Source organism: Haliotis rubra, unplaced genomic scaffold (assembly GCF_003918875.1).
Source record: "Haliotis rubra isolate DU_JTF1 unplaced genomic scaffold, ASM391887v1 Scf322, whole genome shotgun sequence".
Classification (NCBI taxonomy): Eukaryota; Metazoa; Mollusca; class Gastropoda; order Lepetellida; family Haliotidae; genus Haliotis; species Haliotis rubra.
The window spans coordinates 10,551-38,195 of NW_025766994.1; the positions used below are offsets into that span (position 1 = coordinate 10,551).

At 41.6% G+C, this 27,645-nt stretch overlaps 2 protein-coding genes across 2 annotated transcripts in view; one reads left to right on the top strand and one right to left on the bottom strand.

Annotated features, from left to right (window-relative positions):
* Positions 1-8,997, top strand: LOC124283836 (aquaporin-8-like). The gene is made up of 6 exons (XM_046719866.1): positions 1-78; positions 4,234-4,462; positions 5,344-5,498; positions 7,094-7,302; positions 7,712-7,861; positions 8,867-8,997. The coding sequence occupies exons 1-6, from the start codon at positions 1-3 to the stop codon at positions 8,949-8,951; spliced, it is 906 nt and encodes a 301-aa protein (XP_046575822.1). The 3' UTR covers positions 8,952-8,997.
* Positions 8,783-27,645, bottom strand: part of LOC124283837 — a 24,435-nt gene continuing 5,572 nt past the window's right edge. Inside the window, 21 exon segments of the mRNA XM_046719867.1 lie at positions 8,783-9,690; positions 9,858-9,995; positions 10,691-10,805; positions 11,611-11,843; positions 12,465-12,564; positions 12,879-13,020; positions 13,470-13,624; positions 14,211-14,511; positions 14,964-15,205; positions 15,814-15,936; positions 16,976-17,138; positions 18,033-18,295; positions 19,657-19,827; positions 21,573-21,725; positions 22,138-22,305; positions 23,367-23,616; positions 24,833-24,897; positions 25,725-25,898; positions 26,463-26,474; positions 26,477-26,641; positions 27,554-27,643. Of these exon segments, the coding sequence (XP_046575823.1) occupies positions 9,168-9,690; positions 9,858-9,995; positions 10,691-10,805; positions 11,611-11,843; positions 12,465-12,564; positions 12,879-13,020; positions 13,470-13,624; positions 14,211-14,511; positions 14,964-15,205; positions 15,814-15,936; positions 16,976-17,138; positions 18,033-18,295; positions 19,657-19,827; positions 21,573-21,725; positions 22,138-22,305; positions 23,367-23,616; positions 24,833-24,897; positions 25,725-25,898; positions 26,463-26,474; positions 26,477-26,641; positions 27,554-27,643 (3,746 nt within the window). The 3' untranslated portion in view covers positions 8,783-9,167.

The window sequence follows — 27,645 nt, forward strand, 5'->3', positions numbered from 1 at the left end:
ATGCCTATGATCGTGCCTATTGCTCTGTGCGCCGGCTTCACAGTGGCAGCCTTGATGGCAACGTTTGGAAAAAATGAGGTGCGTGGTTAATATGCATTGAAAATAAACAACATGAACTTAATTGTATTATCAGTAAGAATGAATGTGATGAGTTTTCACATCGGTTTTTAGGTGTGTAGGTTTCTGAATACTGTAATACACACGTGTGAATGAATGTGTAGAGCGCGCGTGCGTGAGGCTTATATATTCCACTTGATGTGTTTGTGTGTGTGGTGTATATATTCCATTTGGCGCGCTTGCGCGTGAGAGATAATATCCATTTGGCAAAAATGCAAACTAATGGATAATAGATGGGCATGGACCACTCACAGTAAGTGATGACACCGGATATTCTCGATAAGGGTAATCAATTAATATCGATTTAGATATTGCATTTTAATCACAGCTGTTGATTCAATCACCTTTGTCTCCAGTATAGTTAATCATATCCGTCTTAAAAGTAATGATTATTTCCTTTCACTGGATACAAAAGGGATTCAATTTAGCTACATTAATCATTGTCACAGGATGAACATATTCTACACCATAGAGCTAAAAGATCCTCTCTTGGGCCTCTCTTGTCTGTCAAATTGTCAGCAGTACTGTGCAAGGAGATGATTTTAATTAGCATGCAAGCGTCATGGCAGCATGATACCGTTAAATACAGTATTTATTTATTTACTGAATGAAATTGAAAATTCAGTTTGAGTCCACGGTTCGACGAAGATGGTAATGGCATTTGATGTTACTGATGCGAAGGCTAACGTCACATCACTAATCCAGTATGTGAATATAATGTTATTAATTCTGAACGGGATAGGACGATTGGGTAGCCTAGTGGTTAAAGCGTTCGCTCGTCACGCCGAAGGTCCGTGTTCGAGTCTTCCCATGTGTACAATGACTGACGTCCATATCTGCTGTCCACTGCTGTAATGTTGCTGGGATATTCGCTAAGTGCGGCGTTAAACTCACTAACTTCTGGGTACCTTTGATAAAGCAGCGAGACAATACTATTATTATAGTGATTATATCATCACTATGACTATCTGTAACCATCTCATTCTTATCTGTATAATGTTGCTAAAAGGGTTATATATTGGTCATGTTTGTGACAATCAACAGGTAGTTATTCGTATTCTAGATGTTGTTGCAGTTTCTGGACGAAGGTGTGTTGACAGTTAAGCATGGTGTAATAGAATTGGATTTCTATAGAATGATTCACGTTGGTTTACTTATAGAATGTATCCATCTTGTGTAAAAACTAACGTTGTATCGCATCAGTCAGTTTCGGTGACACGTCACATTCTTATTACAAAATAGAGCCAAAGAATTCATTGTTGTGAAGGACTGTATCCTCTTTGTTGTGTTCCTGTAACAAACAAACATTCAATAAATAGATAGATAGATAGATAGATAGATAGATAGATAGATAGATAGATAGATAGATAGATAGATAGATAAATAAATAGAAAAAATCAAATTCTATTATATAAATTTTAGTATGTAAAAACAAGACATAAGGAAGCTCACCAAATGTTGCTATATATTTTTACGGTGCTCCCATGCATATAATTCTATGTTATGCTTTGAATTATGGGTCAGTGGCTAAAGTCCATCAGGTGATGTCTGCCATGCTTTGGTTTCAACATTTACGCTTATGGTATACATGGTGTTGACAACGAAAGATAAGCGCCCCACGTTATAAAGCGATCTTAGCGCTAAGACGAGCTCTGTTCGAATACTTTAACAAAAACCTATCAATAGTTGTACTATCTGGGACCAGGTTCACAAAGCGATCTTAGTGCAAAGGCCATCTTATTCTCATACTTTAACACAGACTTTAAACAAATGTATCATATGTGGGTTCCGTTTAAAAAAGCTATCTTTTCGATAAGCTCCCATACTAAACATAGACTTTCAACATTTGTATCATATCTGGGCTCCGTTTCACAAAGCGATCTTAGCACTAAGGAGATCTTTATTCCCATACGGTGATCATTTGTTAAGACGATCTAAGCTACCTTCGGACACCGTTGAAACAGGGCAAAATATCGTATACTGCTGATGTAAGTGATATGTGCAATCTGGAATTGAACTGTGTGCACATCAAATACATACGCAAATTTATTCACTTTTCATATCTAATATATATCTTGACATTTTTAATTAAAATCCAGTTTCTAAACAATAATGATATGCTAACTTCTTAATCAGTGTGTTAATCAGCGTCTGATTATATTTTCTTCCTGAAGTCATCATAGAATTAAACAAAGAAAGGGAACAAGTTTTCACATTTTGCAGGAAATAGTGTCAGATAAGATAACACTGAAGAGGTCAAAATTAGGTGTGCTACTTTTTTCAATATTCTGCGCAATATGTTTGTAGATCTCTACAGTGACAGTACATAGGTACCACTGGATAATCTGACGGTCAGATGCTACAGTATTAAAGGATGAATCTATTAAACGTACATAAATGGTACCACAAAATCATGACGGTTTCTGAGATTTTAATTGATTCACATTCAGATTTACGATGGTTGTTCTTTGACATAAACATAAAGAAAACCAATTCACAGTTTACAAGACTAAATCAAGGTAAAAGCAACATATTTCGTAATGACCTGGGTACCGTTGTACAAAGCGGTCTTAGCGCTGAGACGATCTCAACTCAATTACTTTAATTGACATACAGCAATCGCCTCGCTAAGATCGATTTATTATGCAGGGTCCTGGGCCTCATTTCACAACACGGACGCTATCCACAAAGCGTTCGTACAATTACGCCATTCGTAAGCCCATGATAAAGAATAGCACTACGATAGGTCGTAACGCTACAGACACATTGTGGATCCGGAGCCAAAGTCTTAGCACGACAATCGCAGCCTAGTCTGTGTCACAGTCCCTGAGCCACATTAATTTCCCTACTGCCAAGCCCTCTCTGCAGTGCTAAAGCCCTCAATAAAGCAAGTCTAGATTTCCTCAGGTTCTGAATCTCTGGTCTCCCTAGGGCTCCTTTTCAATATAAATGGGCTTGTTTGTTACTATCAAAATTATATATATTCAGACACTAAGCCTTAGTCTAATCGCAGCCCTATGTTAAAATATAGTCATGAACCCCTTAGCGCAAGGATCGGCTCGGGTAACGGGGCTTAGCAGACCAAGTGCCAGGATAAGACGTGCACGAACACGTACACCTGATACACCGTAACGACGTAGTGACACAGTTAACGTAGAACGTAGTCATGTACAGGTATATGCTCAGTACATTTGTTTCGCAGTGGAGTGTCTGACTACGCATTTTATGCGACGATACTAATCATTCTATTGTGCGCCACCAGAAGGCCATATACTGCGGTGTGACTATAAATTCGCGAATACAACTTGAAATGTGGTATGATTAATTTTGAGCACTAGTGGACATGGAAGTTCAAAAGTACCGCATATCAAGATAAGTAATGTGTCAAAGGATGGCCATCGTCTAACCCAAAAGACAAATGATGAGGCACAAGTTGCTTATGGTTGCTTTCTCCCATTGAAAGTAATAACATTACAACTCCAGCATACACAGCATCCGTTGTGAATGCATGGATTGAAGTAGCTGATTTCACCCATCCAAACGTTTAATTAGTTTTTAATATATCGTTGAAGGACACACACGCACGCACACATCCACACGTACTTCCACGACTCCCCAGCATTGACAATGGCTCTAGAAACCACCTGTTGGCATTCTCAGGGCCATTCAATGGGACGCCTATTATCAGTTATGTAAGTGAACAGCCGGTGATAATAATATACTCCTAAACAAAAAGTTACGCAAAAGGTTGAAATGTGAAAGTGACTTTGACCTCGTGGTTCAGGTTTGTGCATAGGTTGTGAATTTGGATGTCAGCAAAACATGATTGATAAAAACGTGTAATCTTGCTAGATTGCAATCAATTTGCAAACCACCCAGTCAATAAATGTTTAGGTACTCCACGTCAAACACCAACCATATAAGAAGGCAGAGCTTTTGTGTTATCGTGGACTGTATTTGGGCGAATGACGTCACAAGAGATGCCTCGACTCAATGAAGCGCAGAGGGACGCTGCTTGAAAGCAGGTAAACCCAGAACGGTCGTTGCCAGGGAGTTTAATGTGGCCACAAGCACCATTTCCAGACTGACTGAGTTTTCGTTTTGGGCCGTTTTTAGCAATATTCCAGCAACATCACGGCGGGTTCCAGACTACGGGACCGTTATGAACAATTAGGGTCTACACGGAACAGACCCAGATCTGGAAGACCACGTGTTACCACGTCCAAGACCGCTACATTCGTGCACGCCACCTACGTGGAGAACGACAACGACAACGTCAACGGTATCGGCAACACCGGGCATGTGGAGATGATCAGACCAGACAATGCTCGGGGCGAACATACATGTTATTGACTGCAGGTGACCTTGACCGCCATTTTGAGTAAAGAGAATTCGTTCAACTGAGGAACTCTATGCACAGTTGTCATCCTCAGTGTTGTCATCCCAGAATTTAATCATACTTCCAATCACCAAAATATGGGTTTGCGTTTCTTTTTTACAAGAGTATATGCCAGCAAGGAGGTTAGATACTCATCTAAACAATGATAACAATTTATTGAGCTACTCAATGTGCATTAGGCATCTGTTATTTCTCCCACGTGCAGATGTGACAGGGACATATTCATAAATGAAATATACGGTAAAAATGTAATGCTAAAACAACCATTGCAACATAAATTTCCCGATCTCTACAACAGCTGCAACTCAAAGCCGATACAGCGAAACGCTTCAACATATGATACATACTCCTCCTCCTATATCATACTGTGTCATACTAAAGTATGATCCGTTACAGGCATATCTCTTTCGTGGGGCGGTGGGGGTAGAATTGTGGTTAAACCGTTCGCTCGTCACGCTGAAGACCCGGGTTCGATTCCCCACACGGGTACAATGTGTGAAGCCCATTTCCGGTGTCTCCCGCCGTGAAATTGCTGGAATGTTGCTAAAAGTATGTGTAAGTAAAATCATACTCACTACAATCTAACCTTCCAGAACATGACGGGCAATTTTCCGGTTAACAGCATCCCTCTTAGACTTTGTGATGCACCGTTGAACAGCTTCGAGTTGGATCCCAGGTGCCATAGAAATCCATTATTATTATTATTTATCCTATTATTTAATTTTGTTTCCTGGTTGTTTTACTTACTGATGCTGATCTGCAGCCATGACTGCAGTTGCTTTTCTGGTAGGAGAGGTTTCCGGATAAGTCGGGTTCCATTGTATAAGATAAAGTATTGCATTTTGATTTTTTCAGTGGTGGTCACTTCAACCCTGCTGTGAGCGTAGCGGTGTGTGTGTCCGGTTCTCTGAAGCCTCTCCTACTGCCCGCTTACATCGTTATGCAGATGCTGGGTGGAGTCGCCGGAGCCGCCCTCGCCATGGTCAGTGTAGGAGTGCTTGCATGTGTCAGCCTAGTTTACCGCAACAGTAAAATCGTCCTCGTTCTTTCACTGTAACAGTTACGGTCAAAACTATCCTCTCTTACGCTTCATATTGGTGTAGAGCAAACTTTGTTGCTTGATTCAGTTACATCATGGCGTGCCAGTGCAATGTTAGTTGACAGCCGAACCTGGGATGAGGACCCATGATCACAGGTTTCTGGCACGTCTAAGGGAGGCAACTCTATCGATCGAATAGCCTCACCATAGGCGCCAGAAAACGTCACATCACTATGAAGTCATATTGGCAACTGCGTCATCGTACCGATAATCCATTGCGCAGATGGATGCTCATGCTGTTGATCCCTGGATTGTCTGGTCCAGACTCGATTATGTACAGACCCCTGCCATATAGCTGGAATATTGCTGAGTGCGGTGTAAAAATCCATCGAACAACTGAGAATTCGTGTGTGGCCAAGAGTATTTTCTTTAACGCTATTACACCTAGACTATTTTCTTATTCATTGTCTTTAAAGCGTCTTCTGTCGTAAGTATATGTTCAAATGTGAGTTAAGATCATCCAAGATAGCTACGATAGTCATAGATACACGGTATATACGAACCGTTTTCACACACAATCAAATTTCAACACTTAACTGTCATATATATTTCGGTCTTACGACTATAGAAAATGTTAAACTAACTTACAGTAATGAACTAATGATTATAGTATGTTTTTTTCGAACTGATATGTTACATTCGTCTAGGGACGCAAATTTCATCACCGTCGTGCAGCCCTGAAAAGATAGAACAAGTATATATGGATGACAACTTTTTTTCTAGAGCACGACGTTGTAGAGCACAGGTTCTTGTATCGTTTTCAAGTATGGTTCTTGTTTCGTTTTCAAGTATGGATGACTCATACTTGAAAACGATACAAGAACCTGTATGGAAACGTCGTGCTCTGGAATAAAAGAAGTTGTCATCCATATATACTTGTTCTACCTGACTTCCAACTTCTAAAATGCCACACAAAGAAGCTCTGAAAAGGTTACAAAATCGAACTGTGACACTCAGTTTTGTCATAAATCTAACGCCCCCCCCCCAATATAGAAATAAGAACATAAATGATTAAAATGAATATATGATGCTCTTTCCCGTTCCGAAGAATTCGGGATTGTTCTTATGGATTAAGTTGAAATATTGTAGCGGAGATTAAGATTTTAACCTCATAAACAATATCACTGGAGATTGTCGTTTAGCTGCTAAACAATTGTGCGCCGTTCAGAAAAGCGATCGTACCGCTGAACCACTGCGCTACTCCCATACTTTAACATAGACTTAAGAATGTCGTAGCAGAGGTATCGTAACTAACTTACCAGTCGAAATGCTAAGGTTGCTTTGTACAACGACATTTCATTTGTGGTGACATTTTGCTGGGGTTTGATAATCTGGAGCTTGTTCAACAAATCCATCTTTACAATGATCTCAGATGTCCATCGTTGTGCAATGGCTGTTTTGATGAACGGGGTCAAGCTATTCAAGAAATGTCACCACCGTTTGAAACGTTACTAAGGCAGAACTTCATTGTTCCATAGGTTGTTGAACCAGATGAGCTGTTCACCAAGGTGTTGACTGATGACTACGTTGAGATGGCCGTGGGACCTGGGCGGGCTATTGCCTGCGAGTTCTTGCTGACTGCGTTTGTGGTAATTGCTGTGTTGTTGACCACGCTGGAGGAGAAGACGAAGACGCATGCCGCTCCAACTGCAGTGGGGTTCGCGTATGTCGTCGGCATTCTCTCAGGGTGCGTACGGAAAATAAACAAAATATGTGGTGGGTTGGTTGGGTATCCCTACTGTCCAAGTGGTTAAAGCATCTGCTCGACACACCGAAGACAGGGGTTCCATTCCCTACATGAGTACAATGTGTGAAGCCCATTTCTGGTGTACCCGCTGTGATATTGCTAAAATATTGCTGAAAAATGGCGTAAAACCATACCCACTCACAAAACTGGCGATCTCAATGCTCGCGAGTTAAACTAAGCCATACTGGGTTGTTACAGCATATGCGAATGGAGTGGCTCGATGTTCGTGCTATGTACCCACAGACGTGAGAGAGAGTAGTACGCCCACAAAACATTCATTCTGTCACTTTTTAAATGTGTGTTGCCATGTGTATCTTGAATTTCAATTTGAGTATATAATAATTTGCAGTATTCGGATAACCGGCACTAGTCTGAATCCTGCCCGTAGCTTTGGTTCAGCGGTAGTTCTGTGTCTGTATTCCCACAAAGCATGGTCTAACCAGTACGTGTTCTGGGTTGGACCGCTTCTAGCAGCTGTGGTGATAGCTATATTTTACAGGTGAGCGTCTTTATGTCTGTGGTCGCTGCCATCAAACATATATCCGTTGTCCTTGAATGGAACAGTATCATATGCATCGTACATCCCTATCAGAAACACCATCACCCATATCTTACGTCTTTGTCAGGAACAGTATCACTTGTATCGTTCGTCCTTGTCAACTCGTGAAGATCCGGGTTAGAATTGATCTTCAGTAACCCATGCTTGTCGTACGAGGCGACTAAAGGGATCGGGTGGTCAGGCTCGCTGACTTGGTTGACACAAGTCATCGTATCCCAATTACGTTGATCGATACTCATGCTGTGATCACTGAGTTGTCAGGTTCAGACTCGATTATTTACAGACCGCCGCCATATAGCTGGAATATTGCTGAGTGCGGCTTAAATCTAAACTCACTCACTCGTCCTTGTCAGAACCAACATCGCCCATACCGTACGTCCCCATCACGAACAGTACCACCGATATCAGGAACTGTATCGTCCATATCGTGTCTAATTGTCAGGAAAAGTATCACACTCACTCACTCGTCCTTGTCAGAAACAGCATCCCCCCATACCGTACGTCCCTATCATAAACAGTACCAGCGATATCAGGAACTGTATCACCCATATCGTATCTAATTGTCAGGAAAAGTATCACACGTATCGTACGTCCTTGTCAGGAACAGTATCAAATGGTCGGTACGTCCTCGTCAGGGACAGTATCATACGTCCCGTACGTCGTTGTCAAGAACAGTATCATACGTCCCGTACGACCTTGTCAGGAACAGTGCCACTCATATTGTACCTAATTGTCAGTAAAGGTATTACCCGCATCGTACGTCCGTCATTAACAATATCACCCGCATCGTACGTACATGTCAGTGGATGGGTATCAATGACATATTTTCATGCATATCTTTAATTACCAAACAGAGTATTATTCATTAAGAAATACGTTGTTTAATAACACACCTATAATTGAACATATTTTTATATACATGTACACACATGGCATCCATTTCAGATACGTGCTTTTTCGACGGAAGACATCCTCCAAGGATATATACAAATACTCACACCTTATGGCAGACCCCAATCAACACGACTGAAACAACATGAGCTGACAACAAAACACATCACTCATTGACACATGCCATACTGCAACGCTTGCCATTGAAACCACGTCAGAATGCCCTATGCGGGTGCAAAGACTTGTTAAAAACAAGGATACCAATCACACCGATTACTATCGGACATGATGAACACAAAATATTTTTGTGGAAAAGTGAAGACATTTCACTGTCAACGAATATTCCACATCGTCTTCACAACTGCGGTGGGGGTAACTCAGGTGGACTTGGTGGTCGAGGCGGAGGAGAGGGGGTCGGAGGTAAAGGTGCCCCCCTTTGATTTACGACTGGTAATTGTCTAAAACTACCAAACAGTGGAGGTGTGGCTGGTCCAGACATCCCAGGAGGTAGGAGAGATAGATCAGGAAGATCTGGAGCTTGAATTGGTGGATCATCATGCTCCAGAACTTGACTGTACGGATCGGAAAACTCCATTGCATCAGAATACTCGAAAGGTGGACTGGCTCTGCTTTGTCTTGGTGAGCCTAACGGTCTGGCATTAATGACGTATTCATCTGATGCTTTTGGAGGAGATATGGACCGAGACAGTCTGCGTGGTGAAATACTTGACGTCCGGCGGGATGGGGACAAGGTGCCCGAGGAACGATGTGACACGGACCATCTTCTCTCTGGAGACATCTCTTGGTCACCATCAATCATGGGACCAGGTGGCATGCGAGTTGGTGATGGCGATGAGCGCCTTTGTACTTGTGAACTGCTGAAGAAGGGGAAGCACATTAATTTATACAAGCTGTTTGCATTGTACATTTAATAACCTTAAGCGACCTTATCAAACGTTACTATTTTCAGTTCTCTATCATCACCAAACGACTTCAAATCAATCAAATAACAAGTTGTACTTCAGACTTTTGATTAGTTTTTTACCTGGTATTCCTTAAAGCAGATGTGTTGACGTCATAAAATGGTGATCCTGGCTCGGGAACTGACGGAATTTGACGATGTGACTCTGATGGCACGCTAATCTGTCCTGTGGTAACCTGCTGAAAGGGTGGCGCTGGCGCTCTACGAAAACAAATGAATCAGTCTTTGGGCTGAAGCTATTATAGTAACTGTTTATAATTTAAGGAAGAATTTCAAGACTTGACCTATCCAGTAGGCCAGTTTCAATGACTATGTGAGCTGATTGTAACGTCGCTTTAACCTCATTCCTGTTGTATTACGGCTGCAGGTTAAGCACGAAGTGATGCCTGCATTTACCACTTTCATGAAACCCATTGATGAACCTGAGTATGGTGCTGACAGAATCTGGCATCACACGATCATAGGTCTCTGGCGTGCCAAAGGGAGGCAACTCTGCATACTGCGGCTGCTTTGTTCCAAAGTCAGTTATGTGTTTTAGCTGTATTTCGGTAGATATTAATGAGAGGCAGACAGGAAATGTTTGCCAATTTGGTGAAACCTATTCAAACCCTAGGGGTATGATGCCCTAACCATATGCTCAGCCTCACAATAACCTCATCCTGACATGGAGGGGCGCAACCTTGTTTACCACCTGGCAACCCATTTCACTGACTGAATGAAGAAGTCATGGCTGTTGCTTTTCAAGATGAATGAATATTTAATCCATAGTAGAAAATGGAGGGTATCGGAAGTTGCGTTGCTCCTGTTTCGAAAGTAAAATGTTCGTGCTTTCAGAAAGTAGGTATTAGCAGGTGACCATAGTTACTGATACAAGAAAGCTTGATCAATGAACTTACTCTCCGAGGTTATCGAGGCTCATCATTGATGTTATGAGTTCGAGAACTTTGTCCTTGTTTTCCTCGATCAACCTCGCGGCGACTTGACTCCCCAGTTGATGCATTCTCTCTGTCTCTGGAATTTGTAAGAAAGAAAATTCAGATCACGGGTACATTACTTCAACGAATTTTCCATGAAGAAGATAAGTTGCTTTAAAAAGTCCAAAATGGACCTCATTAAGGTACATCCTAGTGATAGCGATACAACCCAAGGTTCCTGGACGTCACCTGCTGGTGCCTCTCCCACATGACAGCGACATGTGACGATTCGTCCCCTCGTACACGGTGCATTCTTGCTCAATACATATTTTTCATCTAATCTGCCGTGCAATAAAACGTACATACCCATGAAGAAATGGCTATTTAGATGTATTTGATACCGGTTTCATAGTTCTGTTGAACCTTATCTAATATGTTTTTCAGTTCTAAGGTGACTGCTTTCGGTCTTGTAAAGTTTAAATGTGTGTGTGTGTGTGTGTGTGTTTAAAATCCAATTGTTAAATGTTTACTTATGCCTGGTAATCGATTTGATTTTTTAAATCTTTCAAGAAATGATCCATTGAGAAAATATCAACAAACGTGAAGATATATTTTGCTCTAATTAATCCTTTGTTCAACAAAAGGTTGTATAGATCGAATTGGAAATCCTATTGAAGAAGATGAATCGTTATACTTCTCACTGTTGATATCTTAATACGAATAAAACAATATGTGAACCGCAGTGAAACTGCTGAAAATCTGTGAACGTTTCCATTTGACTGCTCTTATTTTAGAATCAGCCTGTCTTCAGTGCCAACAGAAAAATCCGGTCCCATCATATGCAAATTAGCACCTGGTGTAATTCTATGCCATGGCTACGACAAAGTGACAAATTTACCTACCATCAACATCATCTTCCTCGTCATCTCCGAAGTCTATGTCATTCAAGTCAAACGTCATCTCTCCATCCTCATCATCAGCCGGATCCTCCACAGCGCTGACCATACTCGCATCCTCGTCCTCGTCCTCTTCTGGGATGTCCCCCAGTTCCATCAGGTCCGGCTTATTAAGGCTGCTCTTGATGTCCTCCAGAATTTTTGCCTTAGCGTCAGCATAGCCGGCGGCCATGTTTTTTCTATAAAGAAATTTTCTGTTGACTATGTTGAACTCAGGATAAAGCTAGTTTGCTGCTAACACTATCCATTATGATCGTGCATATTGTTTTTCCACGCTCAGCTTCATAGACAGATCCAGGTAGATGCGTGAAGAAAAAAGATACTCTTTTTAAGTAATACTATACATTTGCTATGGTGTCTGTTGGGCCTAAAAAGTTTATATTCTCATGTCTTAATCATTATTGTGCCATTTTCAAACGGTCGATAAACATTTATTTACAGTATCTATGGGGGAAGGCCATTTAGAACCAGTGACATGGGATACACACCAAATATTACAGCCGTCAAAGAACAGATAACACATACTATTGAATTCCATGAAAACACGTTTTCGTATCAAATTTATACAAAATACTAACTCACTCACTCCGTGGATTTCCTGGAAAATTTGTTGAACTAATTATTGGGTTTCCAATAAAAAAATGTTGTTTTTTTGTGAATAAATAACCGAAATATATTGTCTTCCCTACCTACTTTACATTTTATGGTGCTATAAATAGTTTTACATTTTTTGGTTCTCCACCTAAAATCGAACCCGATATATCACATGTTATAAGAGACAAGCTACGCCCTCGACGTACATTGTATCCTTCTTGACAATAAGAGCCGTGGCGATGAAGATGAAGACAACGATGACAATGAGAACGATTATGATGGTCCATTCTGGCGTCACCTCGAGAACTGCAAATAGTAACGTAACTTGGAATCCTCATAAAAAAAACGAATGCACGCATGGCTTTTGAAGAAATCATATCCTAAAAAGGCGATCTTTCTTTATGGCCTCTTTAAGGAGATTTACATTGGTCAGTGTTATATTTTGCACTGATAACATTCACTATCACCATTGTTATCACTTGTTATCAACAGTCACGAATGATGTTTTCATAAAATCTGGGGAATTCTATGACTTTGTCTTGTTTTGTTTGTTCACGACTTTGACTTTGGCTTTTGTACATAATCATATTAAAACAATAACATCAGAAATGCATTCTTACCGACGGACTCGTTACTTCGGGTCAGAGCAAATGCATGTGTTATGGTAAGACGGCCATCTTGGTTTACGACGCATGCGTATAAGCCTTGTTTGTGGTGGCTTGGCATGAGAGTAACCGCGCTCTCATTCTGAAGACCAGGCAACTACAATAAAACATACATAAAACACCATGCGTAAATTTATCTTTTTTTCTATTGTGAGATTTGTTTTTCAGCTGCAAAGCCAAATATTTAAAGCAGAACTCTGACCTTTGATATTTGTATTGTAAGAAAATCCTGAGCAAATATGTTGTTAAGCGTTCGCTCGTAACGCAGGAGATCCGGGTTCGATGCCCCACATGGGTACAAGGTGTGAAGCCCATTTCTGGTGTTCCCCGCCGTAATATTGCTGGAATATTGCTAAAAGCGGCGTAGAACCATACTCAAAACTAGGACAAATGTAGAATGATAAATAACACTAAACTAGATGGACGAGCGGTGTTCACGGGAAACTATAAGTTACAACAAACTAATGATGTAATACATGTGATAATCGAAAATCACTTCAGTGCGGGTGTGCCTGATGTGAAGAGAAACAATGTTTACACAATTACCATTGGCATTATAAGAGCTCCCTTTGAGGAGTTGAGGAGCCTATCTCCAAGCAACCACTGTGCTTTCGCATGATGTCCGCCCTTGGTGAAGCTTGTGAAGTCGCATCGAAGTGTCACCTTGCTCGTTGGATGTTCCACGACATTGCTCACGTGTGCTGCACCGATAGATGGCGTTGTATATGAGGTACAATATTACAAAGCGATCCTGGTACTAATGCGATCTTTACTGTCACTGTTTTAAAGATAGACTTCGACGGTAGATAGGTTCTTCAGTAAGTTAGTATTATGTAAAGGGGACATACTTTTATGGATATATAACTTCATTACAATAAGTTCGAAGTTTCGGTGTAGAAAACCAACACTCTTATAAAGCAAGTGATCACCTTATTTTCAAGGTTACCTGACCCGTGAAGATCCGGGTAAGAATTGGTCTTCTAGGTCCTGATCCACAAATCGTTCGTAACGTAACGACCTGTCGCAACTTTATAGTTTATCATAGGCTTACGAATGTCGAAGCGCTACGAACGTTTTGTGGATCGGGTCCCAGCAACTCATGTTTGTCGCAAGAGGCGACTAACGGGATCGGGTGGTCAGGCTCATTGACTTGGTTGACACATGTCATCGGTTCCCAATGGTGTAGATCGATGCTCATGATGTCAATCATTGGATGGTCTGGTCCCCATACAGCTGGAATATTGCTGAGTGCGGCGTTAAACAACAAACAAACCATATCATAGTTACCCGACAGGGAATATCCCATGGAGTTGATTGTCCCAGTTGTATCAAACAAAGCACCAAGTCTGAAGGAGAATTTCTCATCGTTGACGACCACTTTGTCGACGTTGCCATCATGCCCCTTTGTGACACCGGTCCAGTTGGTGATGATGGTCCACATGGATGGTGGCGCGCCACCAATGAAGACCTCCTTCTGAGGACGGTACTTCCTTCCAACACAAGACAGTTGCATAGCCTTGCCTTTGTCCATCCTTAATTCAGACCCGTTACCTTCAACCTCTAGTGATAAATAGTACCAAGTTCGGGTCTGCAAAATATGCCAGAACCAATCATTATATATCTCTGATTTTACTAATCGATTTAAACATACATTTGACTTTTTAACCTTTAGTTAAAGGACATAAGCTCGCGGCAGTTTTGCTCATCTGCAGATCACTCCGAATCGCGGCGCCTTAGACGACGAGGCAACCAATGTGTCCGTGTATGGTAAAACGAACAATGGTATTACTTAAACTAGAAATTAATTTAAGAGTTAAATATCGAAGATAATTGCGTATATAATGGAACGACCTAAGCCTAGAATTTGCTGAGCATCTACCTGCCATCTTAAAAACCAAGAAACAAAATACAAAACATAAAATACCAAATTAACAAAAACGAAAAATGACAAAATACAAAAAAGAAAAAACAAACTCCTAAACAAAACAAAAACGCCAAACTAACAAAGAGAAACAACAAATAGAAAACTACGTTACTTACTTGGAATACAAATGTTTTTTCACAAAAGACGTTTTTCCGGTTACATGCAAAGCAGACTTTCAGGGCGCCTTGTTCGGAGAACAGGGCAATGTGGGAGCCAGGCACAACACCCTCATTATACAGGATGAGGCCATTAGATTTGCGCATGCGTACTGTCAAAAGAACTTTTAATGTCTGGTCATGTCTGAAGCTTAAACGAGCGTAATGGCGGCTCCGGAAGTCAGGGTAATTGACACCACCGTCTGAAAAACAGGGGAAGATATAATGCAATTCCATTGGTGCGTGACGTTTACAAATTCACATTATGGTTAAATGAACTAAAAAATGTTAGTGAAGTTGCTGTCCTTGGATTCGTTCCACAGAACGACCGTGGCGCTGATGCGAGCGTAACTCTCTCACATTTAAACAGAGGACTGTCGTAGCACTGAGGTGAGCGTTACTCTCACATTTAAACAGAGGACTGTCTTAACGCTACGATCCCTTTGTCAAACGGGTGCCATAAGAGTGAGTGTCGGCGTTATTTCGGCCATTTTGACACAAGCCAACATAATTAACGCCCCATCAAGGTCTTCAGCACAGCTTATATTAAGCCTCTAACCTTTATAATTACTTCACCGTCTTCGTGGTTTAGTGTGTAAAGTAGCTGTCTGGTGACAGCGACACCCATGTGAGGAATCGAACCCGGAGTTTTTGGCGAGACGTGCGAACACCTTAACCACTGAACTAGCCCGCCGATTAAATTTCACATTCACAGTTCCATCATCATAAATCATGCGATCCTGGCTTCAGATGATTCGCCAACTTTTTTTACCCACCAACTGTAGTTCCTGCATCGTGTGCTTACCCTTACCTGATGTCTGTTTCTCAATGAGCAGTTCTTTGTCAGGGGCACCTAACCCCATCCAGTAAGGGGACTGGTAAAGTGCAATGTCCTTGAAATTAATACGTAGTTTGGATATCACACCATGGAAACCTGAAACAAACGGAAACCATTAGAGAGAAGGCGACAATACGCGATGAGCAGAAACCATTTGTCTTTTTGGCCAATAAACTATGCTGAAAACGAAAACTGAAACAGTCTGTAACTTTGAATCTATCTTGGTCCAGTTAATTTTGCTGATGAAATTCCTCTAATCTAATGAAAGCGATAGGATGTTAAAGTATGGAAGGCACCATCGTCTTAGCGCTAATATGGCTATGTGGAACGGAACCTCAACTAACGGACCTGGGTCCCGTTCCACAAAGTATTCCACAAAGCGGTCGTAACGTTACGACCTGTCGTAACTATGTAGTTTATCACGAATGTCGTAGTGCTACGAATGCTTCGTGGATCGGGACCCTGAACAAATATGGAACAAAGTATTTTCTGATAATTTCAGCCTAATTTCCATAATATCCGCGTTTCGCAAAGGATTCTCTTCAAAAGCTATGTGAAGGTATGGGTGTTACGAATACCTAAAGCTAATTGCAATTATTTGGGGTGTGAGTTTAGTTTTACGCCATTTGTTTTTTTCAATATTCCAGCAAAATCAGAACAACGGGGTTTTAGGTGTGACGAGCGAACGCTTTAACCACTAGGCTACCCCACCGCCCCTCGCAAATAAAAAATCTGACTTCTGACACAGTAACCATTCATTTTGAACGTGCAGAGTACTGCTGCAGATCTACCTATGCGCCGTAACACAATATTAAGTCAGTCAATATGAATATACATGCATGTATTTCCAATGGCCTTAAATTGTTGCAACCTGGTCCTATGATTTTTCACATTAACCCCATGGCGCGGATCTTTGTTTAAGAACTAAAGAAAGTAAAGACCCGTGAAGATCTGGGTTAGAATTGGTCTTCAGCAACCCATGTCATGATCACTGGATTGTCTGGTCCAGACTCGATTATTTACATACCGCCGCCATATAGCTGGAATATTGCTGTGTGTGGAGTTAAACAATCAACAAACAGTACAATATATGCATCACGTTTCAGGATGATTTGGTATTACAGATTCTTCTTACCGTTACTGTCGTTGTCTCCAATGCCAACCCTCATGGAGGCATCTAGATTCATTTCTTCCAGAAAGGGTGTGTCAGGGATATATCGAGCATGTTCGCCGTCATTTACCCGGATGTAGCTTTTACCACGTGACACATACACAAGCAAGTCGTTCCATTCCGATGCCTGGATGAAAAGAAATGTCAAGGAGATAATCAATGAGTAATGATCAGTAATCATATTTTGTTTTCCACACACTGAATAACATACGTCGTTTGTTTCATTTCCTGCATATGGCAATGGGATATGATGACATGTATCAACCAAGTCAGCGAGCCTGACCTCTTGTTCCCGTTAATCGCCTCTTATGACAAGCATGGGTTGCTGAAGATCAATTCTAACCCTGATCTTCAGCTGTCAAATGAGCAGCAGTGAATGGTTTCAAGCCACTTTGAACCAGGTATCGTTACACAATATTAGAACTAGCAACTGTCGAAAACGTATGTTGCAGTAGGTTCGACAGTCTTAACAGTGACTTAACACTAAAATCGCTTTGTTGAACTGGCCACGGTACTAATCACAGTACCCAGATACTTTTGCCAACATATTCCATTAACATAAATAGATAAAACACCTGAATTGAATACTCTACCGGGTAAAAGAAAGTATGCCCTTGAATATTGGATTTGATTTTAAAAAATCAAAACGCTACTACACCGAAAACACACTGTAAACAGAGCCATGAACATGATGGTACCAGTATCAAATAGCCATTTCACGTTGGTGTAGTTCAGCCACCTGGGTGTATAGTTCTTTTGCTAGGGGGACAATGAGGTAGCCTCGTGGTTAAAGCGTTCGCTCGTCACGCCGAAGACCCGGGTTCGATTCCCCACATGGGTACAATGTGTGAATCTCATTTCTGGTGTCTCCCGCCGTGATATTGCTGGAATATTGCTAAAAGCGGCCTAAAGCCATTACTTACTCACTCACTAACTCTTTGGCCAGGCAGGATAACTGAGAGGCTGCGCGAGGCAAGGGTTTACATCTCGTTAACGGCACATTTCCACATGTAACACCTACCATTACTGGCGTTTTGGCTACGAGTTCAATCTTCTGTCCATCAATCGACACCTTCAAAGCTGGGAGATGATTCACGAGGGTAAGGATGAGGGTGTGGGAGCAGTCCCACGTCCCCTCCAGACACGCCCTGTGACGGTAGATCAGCGTCCCGGACGGAGACAGTGGCTTCAAGCGTAGATACAGCAACAGGTATCGGATTGGTTTAGCATGGGGACTGTACGTCAAATAACTTTTCTTGTTGAACTTCACAGCTGGTTCGTCTCCTGGAAGTATATGGAGCTGTTAACATAACACTGATTGACTGAGTTTAGTTTTACGCCGCTTTTAGCAATATTCCAGCAATATCACGGTGGGGGACACCAGAAATGGGCTTAACACATTGTGCCCATGTGGGGAATCGAACCCAGGCCTTCGGCGTGACGAGCCAACGCTTTAACCACTAGGCTACCCCACCGCCGCTGTTAACATAACATGAGTGAGTGAGTGAGCATGGGTGTACGCCGCTTATCTTCCAGCAATATCACGGCGGGCGACACTAGAAATGGGTTTCACACATTGTCCCCATTTCGTGTCTACAGCGTGACGAGCGAACGCTTTAACCACTAGGCTGCCCCAATGAACAATGGATGACAGCATCCCCCGTAATCAGTTATGAACTTCAGTTTCACTGCATGAAAGATCTCTCGTTGTTTTGATTGTGTCTTGTTTAACGTTGGTTGGGTTGTTATTTAACGTTGATTGTGTGTTATTTAACGTTGATTGTGTGTTATTTAACGCCGCACTCAACAATAATCCAGATATCGCGGCTGTCTGTGAATAATCGGGTCTGAACTAGACAGACAATCCAGTGATCAACGTCATGAACATCGATCTACGAAATTGGGATACGATGACATGTGATAACCAAGTCAACGAACATGACCACCCGATCGCCTCAAGTGACAAACATGGGTTGCTAAAGGCCAATTCTAACCCGGATCTTCACGGGTTGTTTAACGTCGAACTCACCAATATTCAAGTTATATGAGGCGATTCCACTATCAGACAAACCAGTGGTCAACGTCATGAGCATCGATCTACGCAAATGGGATACGATGACATGTGTCAACCAAGTCAGTGAGCCTGACCATCCGAACCAGTTAGTCTCCTCTTACGACAAGCATGTGCTGCTGAATTCTAACCGGGATATTGGTGAGAGTCAGTTGAAACTGCAGTACAATGTTTTAGCAGACAACTCACGTTATACGAAATATATCTTCACCTCTGTGCCACTGGTTATTACTGTTTGTAAACATTTTTCAGTTTTAAAACTTCACTTTCAGTGATGTATTTATAAGACAAAATATTATGGATGTCAACTTCTTTATTATATTCACAACGTTTCTCAGCTTTTCCTTGCCCCCTCGTCAGGAAAATGATATATTTTGTCTTATACCATTCTCTTCCCACAGAGGTTACTTGTCATATCTTCTTCGTAGGAAGATATGAGAAGTAACCTCTGTGGGAAGAGAATGGTCTTATACTTAATACCAACTTGTATATGCCTAAAGAACCTCAGTGATACATTTGATATGAAAGGACAAAAGGGTGATATTGTCTATGAATTACGAAAAAACTCGCCTACCTTGGCAGGGTTGGCTGTAGCAGTATGCCGACTCGGTTCCTGGACCGCGACATATCGGACCGTTGTTGAATGGGGCAGGGTCCGTGCACGTGCGGTCGCGGAAGTAGTGTCCAAGGCCACATTTCTTGCTGCAAGCCGCCCATTGACCCCATGCTCCCCATTTGCCGGCAACTTCATATGGATAGATTACGTCATAGTGTAACGGCATGTACTGACATTTATTCATCGAATATCAAAATTATACAAGCAGACTTTACTTATCATACAATGTTTATACAACAACAACAATTACAGTTTTAAATACACAGACTAACCATACATGTTTGATACTCACTGTAAAGACTGTTTTGATACAACCAGACTAGCAAGGCGAATAAGTCAAGACATGTACAGACTAACAAGACACCACTTTTGATACAAACAGACTAAGAAAATGAGTTGGATATAAACAGATTATTGAGAAAGTTAACAATTTTATATGAAGACCAAAAGTATGATCACAAGCAGACTAACAAGTTCCACCTTTACAGACATGATTGACACAAGCAGACTAACAAGTTCCACCTTTACAGACATGATTGACACAACCAGACTGACAATTATATTTCAAGAATTTTCATAAAACTGGCATGACACAAACAGACTAACAAGTTCAATTCAAGAAGAGTAATACGATATCAATATTATACAAAAAGGCGGACAAGACATGAATCACCTAAACAGATTAACAGCCTAAATACTCACACAACAAGTGCGAAGAAAACAGACTCACAAGTTCAATTCCAGCAGAGTAAGAAGACAACAGTTGTTGTTTTCAAACAGACTAACAACACAACCAATTTTACACATAGTGTCCAACAAGCGTGAGAGAGCAGACTAAAAAGTTCAAATCAAGAGTGACAAGATAACAATTTATATTTAAAAATATATACTAGACTAACAAGACAAAACATTTGATAGAAGCAGACTAACTAGACAACAAATTTGATACAAGCTGGCTAACAAGACAACGAGTTTGATAGAAGCAGACTACTAGACAACGAGTTTGATACAAGCGGACAAACAAGAAAACAAATTTGATACAAGCTGGCTAACAAGACAACGAGTTTGATAGAAGCAGACTACTAGACAACGAGTTTGATATAAGCAGACTAACTAGACAACGAGTTTGATATACGCAGACTAACTAGACAACGAGTTTGATATAAGCAGACTAACTAGACAACAAGTTTGATATACTCCAGTAAGCAGACTAACTAGACAACGAGTTTGATAGAAGCAGACTACTAGACAACGAGTTTGATATAAGCAGACTAACTAGACAACGAGTTTGATATAAGCAGACTACTAGACAACGAGTTTGATATAAGCAGACTAACTAGACAACGAGTTTGATATACGCAGACTAACTAGACGAGTTTGATATAAGCAGACTAACTAGACAACAAGTTTGATATAAGCAGACTAACTAGACATTGAGTTTGATATAAGCATGCTAAAGCGGCGTTCACACGGCAAACTAAAGTTTGACAACACGTGACAACTCGAGTTTGAGAGTGTGAACATTCCAACAACTCGCCACCAACACCAATTTCAGTTGTCAAAGAGTTGTCGAGAAATAGGATCGGTCTCTATTCTCACCTACTTTTCCATCAAACTTTCGGTGTTGTCAAACTCGAGTTTGACGTGTGAAGTGTTGTCAAACTCGTGCTGTTCAGAAACAACCAATTGCAGTCAACGAAATTGTCACGTGACCGCATCGATAGGGACATGGCGCTCAAATGACACGAAAGTTTGACAACATGTGTTTGACGTGTGAAAATGCGGGTTTGACAACTTTTAAAATTTCAACAACATATGTTGTCAAACTTTAGTTTGCCGTGTGAAGGACGCTTAACACACACCCCTTAACCTACCTGGACATGGGTGGATGTTGCACAGCGCTTTCATTGTCTGGCTCTTCTTCTGTCCATCACCTTTCCATTCTCTAACACGTTTGATATGTCCTTGACCACAGGTTTTGTCACAAGTTGACCACGGACTCCAGCGTGACCAGTGGTTGTCTGGATCTGTCAGGTAGAAATCTACATGACCATTCTTTGTACACGGTCTCCCTGTCAGTATCCCCATAAAACGTGAAATAAATGCATTCTTCCGTATAAAACACACCTGAAGGTGACCCCTGAAGATCCGGATTAGAATTGGTCTTCAGCAATCAATGCTTGTCGTAAGAGGCGATTAACGGCATCGGGTGGTCAGGCTCGCTGACTTGGTTGACGCATGCCATCGTATCCCAATTACGTAGATCGATGTTCATGCTGTTGTTCACTGGATTGTCTGGTCCAGACACCATTATTTACAGACAGCCGCCATATAGCTTGAATATTGCTGAGTGCGGCGTTAAACAACAAACCGACCAACCAGCAACTGATGTTCATAAGCGTCTTCATTAGGCTGGTGTTTATTATTTGTGGGACTGACCTTTACAAGGAGCATTCTTGCAGGCTTTTGAAGAGCTATCTTCTCCTATACAAGCACCGCCATTGGTAGGCAATGGGCTGTCGCAGCGGCGATAACGACGGCGGGATCCACTGCCACACGTAACGTCACAGGTGGACCACTGCATCCAATCACTCCAACGACCGTTCACTGTAGAAACAATTACTTTTATACCATGTATCTTTCAGCATTATCTTCGGTTACCATATCACTTTAATCACCTATTTTATATATCGCTAGGGGGCGCTACAAATCCACCCTGTCAATGTGCGCGGTCACTGGTTTTGGAAAACAAGATGGCTGGCTTTCAACTAACTCTTCCGGTTGTCGTTTATGATCCTGGGTCTCGATCCCCAAAGCATTCGCAGCGCTCCGACATTCGTAAGCCTATGATAAACAATAGAGTTACGACAGGTCGTAACGTTACGAACGCTTTGCGGATCGGGACCCAGATTCCTTAGTCAATGTTAATTCAATCAATGAATACGCAATAGGGCGAAAGTGAATACATGTAGTTTAAAATGTTTTTGCAGCCAATCGGAATGTATCAGTATGGTGTAAATCCATTAGCCAAACTTTTCAGATTAGATTCGTCAAGCACGGGCCGGGGGTACTGGTATAAAACGGATGAAAGTTTACCGCAATCGCAGCAAAATTAACAATGAACTGTCTTACAGTATGTAATCAATGATGATATTTTTCAGAAAGATTTAAATATATAAACAAACTTATACGTACAGACATGAAGCACTGCAAGAATGCTGTTTTGTTACACCCCAATTGGTGTTATGTTCTCTAGATGTTCGAAAAACATGGGGGCAAAATATCTTTCAGAATGTACTAGATGGGATTTTAAGATACAGTGAAAATAAACATTTCGGGTTCTATTTCAGTTTCTTTCTCGAGAGTCAAAATCTAGACACTTTGTGGTTTGTAACCTTAATTCATATCATACTCTCTTGGTTATTGTCTAAGGAGCGAGTCGAACACTTCTATGTGTCGAAGTTGCGGTTGTTTGGAAATATAGCTTGGTCCCTGCATATTTCTTATTAATTCATACTTTATAGGTTGCGTTTCTTCGGATAAGTCGAAGTGTATATGTTGGTACACTTTTGACAAAAATGTTGTTGAGTATTTTCGAATAAGTTCAACATATGTATTCATAATATGTGTTGAACAATATGGACTTTAAAAACCGAATCCTAACGTACCTGGGCATTGGATAATGTTGCAGAACTGTATCTGCTTGATCTCCCCACAACATGTAGCATTGGAGGGAGTTAAACACCCCCTCTCCCTCTTCCTGTACCCCCCACCACAGGATCTGGAGCAGGGGGACCATTCTCCCCACTTCTTGTACAGAGTCTCTCTGGACCTGTCATACGGCTCGTAGTACGGGTCACCCCAGGCTGGCGTCACCTGAATGGGAATGGCAGAGGGTATGCGCACATTCCTCTCAGAACATTTAGTTTATTTGGTGTATTGGTCAATTTGAGACAGGTGTAAGGTGGGCACAAGTCTCTAAATATTACGAGTTCACGACGCGCATTGAGATCCTTGAACCAGTTACGACAATGTGTTCATATGGCATTGTGTTATCTTAAAATTTGTTTGAAGTTTAACGCCGTACGCATCAATATTCCAGCAAAATACCCACGGTTTTGGATAGCCAATCCAATGGTAGACATCAGTGAGTTAAGATTTCTAGTCACATCGGCAGTATTTCAGCCATATAGTGACTAAACCAAGTTTTGTTGACACATTAACCGAGAAACTAAAACCTGTTAACGAACTACATTAAAAACAACTCGAAAATCGCAAATGCAGATGTAATACGAGCATGTAAATCTAAAACTATAGACAACACAACATATAACAAACATGCAGATCGTCAACCACTGAAGGTATATCACCACCATAATTCATATCTAGAGCCCAAAACACATATTTACAGGAATGGCATTCCTCGTTGTCTAGTGGCTCAATAACTTATCTATATTCTCAATTTAAATTTATTTTTGGTGTTGAGCCATATCTCCATTGCATAACTATCAAGAAATTTCGTATTGCCTTAGCGAGGTTCAGGTGTAGTTCACACCAACTGAACATAGAAACTGGTAGATATATAAAGAAACCAAAAAACTCAAGATTGTGTGAAATGTGTTCCTGTAACTATGTAGAAAATGAGTACCACTTTTTACTGATTTGTACTGTCTATGAGGATTTACGTAAACGTTTTATCCCTGTCGATGTTTTCACCCATCCAACCTTGTGTAAATTTAATCGACTGATGAGTAATGCTACTCCTCTGGTTTTAAGAAATCTTGCCATGTTCATCTTCTATGCTCACAGTCGTCGTCGCTACAGCTTGAAGGCTGCCAATGTATAACGTTGTACCATGGGCCGATGGCCTACATTTACATGAATAAAGACTATATGAACATACTGAGGCCCATGGGGACTTTGCGGTAGGATGACATCATGAGCACCAGTTTACAGATTAAATTAATTAAAGACACAATGACAAGCATCAACAATGTAAACTAATCTTAACAACTGATAATTTAATCGCTTATTACAACAAGCATACATCGTAGTAAGACCATTAAAGGTCAGTAACCCTAAATTTGATAGCGGTATTAAAACAACAACAACAAACATATGCAGAAGAACTCACAGATTGCCCCCTTCTCTTGGGAACTGTTGCTGCTGCAGGCGGTTTAGTTACTGGCGTGGTCTTGTCTGTATGGACAGAGAAACAAGGATGCCGTTGTTCCCGTGAATGGGACATACTGCCTCACCCTACCACACGGTACAACGGGGTCCCGATCCACAAAGCGTTCGTAATGTTACGAACTATCGTAACTGTATAGTTTAGTCATAGGCTTGCGAATGTCGTAGCTCTACGAATGTTTTGTGGATTTGGAATTTGGGGTCTCATCCACAACATGTTCGTAGCGCTACGATATTCGTAAGCTAATGGTAAACTATAGAGTAACGACAGGTCGTAACGTTACGAAGGCTTTGTGGATCGGGACCCGGATCAACCAAATCAGAGACAGTGTGAAGTATTATACGATTCCGTGTGTACTATCTATCTATAACAAATATAGCTTGTATTAATTCATAGCATGAAAACACGATGCATCGGAGTTTTACCCCTTATGAAATTACATCAATGTATGATTTGTTACTTTTCTACATGCCCTTTATTTTCATAAAGTCGTATAGCGCGCTGAAATACGCTGTGCAGATTTGCCTCCCTTAGTTGCAGTAGGGTCAGCTGAACGTGGGTTTTGCACCGATAAGGATCCTTGATTGGTTGTCCACATTTTGCACGTGTTAATTGGTTGCAAGCAAACGTAAAATAGGAATTGTGTCACTTTGGGGATTGTTGATTCTTTAAGCATACATGACGTTGAGAAAGACTGGTCACTAACAGTGCTAAATGTAACTCACTCTCTATGGATGGATGGATGGATGGATGGATGGACAACACACACATTTAAATCACATTGCTGAAATGTTCAGTATTGTTAACAGAAACCAATTGCTCCCTTTTTACTTACTTTGGCTAGCAGGCTGTGAACGATTGCAGTCACTCGTTTCAACCTCTGGGCCCAGACAACCTTCCCCACCGGAAGGATAGGGGTCAGCGCACATGCGTAGTCGTGTCTTCCTGCCTTCCCCGCATACGGCGGAACAGTCAGTCCATTCTGACCAATCTGACCAGCCGCCTTTTCCTAAAAAAGAAACGTAAGTATAATCATCCCACTGATATCGAAATCCATGCGTAGTAATCACCTGAAGCTTTAGGCTACTTATTTTCAAATTACTTTCCCTTCAGCTTTCCCAATCCAATTTGATATTAGATTTCGGCAAGAACGAGCGTATTTCTGCGGTTCCCGAAGAAAATAATTCAAGCCACGCTTAGTTCACAGTGAGTGAGCATGTTTTTCGCCGCTAGTATTAGCAATATTCCAGCAATATCAAGGCGGGAAACACCAGAAAAGGGCTTCACACATTTACCCATGTGGGGAATGGAACACGGGTCTTGGGTCTTCGGCGTGACGAGCGAACGCTTTAACCACTAGGCTACAAATACATTTCACGAGATTGCGCGCAGCTTTACTGATAATGACATAGCTGATGAGGTAGCGAATTAAGAGGTCAGTGTCCCGATCCACAAAGCGTTCGTATCGGTAGCCCATGATATACTATAGAGTTACGACAGGTCGTAACGTTAAGAACGCTCTGTTGATCGAGACCCTGGTTTGATGAGACTGAGCACTGCTCATGGTACTTACTAGGACAGGCCCCTGAAAACACGGCTTGCTGATGATGAGGTTTGCCACTGTTTCTCCCCGGACAAGACACTTTCCCTTGAGAAGACACGACCTTCGAGTTACTTGACTACCGTATGTCCCACAGGATACGGAGCACGGGCTGAACTTGGACCACTCGGAAAACACAGCCTTCTCACGCCCTGCCAACGGTCAATAATCCATTGTATTGTTGTGGATATATCCACAATCTTTGTTGTCTAAATATGCCATAAATAAATGATCTTTCAAACGACATATACCAGTTGCATGAAATAGGCACGTGTGGCCTAGTAATCTTAGCCACTACTTGTATTCGCTGTAAAGTTATCTCTCTTAGAGGAGCCTGGATCCGATTGACAAATTTCAAGATGTGCATCGCTTATGCATCTTGGTTGGCAGAGCCATACTTTGGGGATAAAAAAACACACGTTAACGCCGTCTGTCACGAGTTTTCCAAAAATATTTTCTACTTATGTTAATATGAGTGAGGTACATAATCTCATGAAGCCCAAACAAGCTACCCGTGAAGATCTGGGTTAGAATTGGTCTTCAGAAACCCATGCTTGTCGTACGAGGCGACTAACGGGGTCGGGTGGTCAGGCTCGATGACTTGGTTGACACATGTCGTCGTATCCCAATTGCATGCATAGATCGATGTTCATGCTGTTGATCACTGAATTGTCTTGTCCAGACTCGATTATTTACAGACCGCAGCCATATAGCTGGAATATTGCTGAATGCGGTGCTAAAACGATAGATGAGTGAGGTACATAATCTCATGAAGCCCAAACAGGCTACCCGTGAAGATCCGGGTTAGAACTGATCTTCAGCAACCCATGCTTGTCGTACGAGGCGACTAACGTGGTCGGGTGGTCAGGCTCGCTGACTTGGTTGACACAATTGGTCGTATCCCAATTGCATGCATAGATCGATGTTCATGCTGTTGATCACTGGATTGTCTGGTCCAGACTCGATTATTTACAGACCGCAGCAATATAGCTGGAATATTGCTGAATGCGGTGCTAAAACGAAACACCAACCAACCAACTCCAATGAGCTATGTCTTCACCAACCTGTTATATGACTACATTTCTTCGCGACACACGATTTCTTCTGGTAGGCCTGCCCAGGACAGGTTTGACCTCCATTAACGGGACTGGGGAGG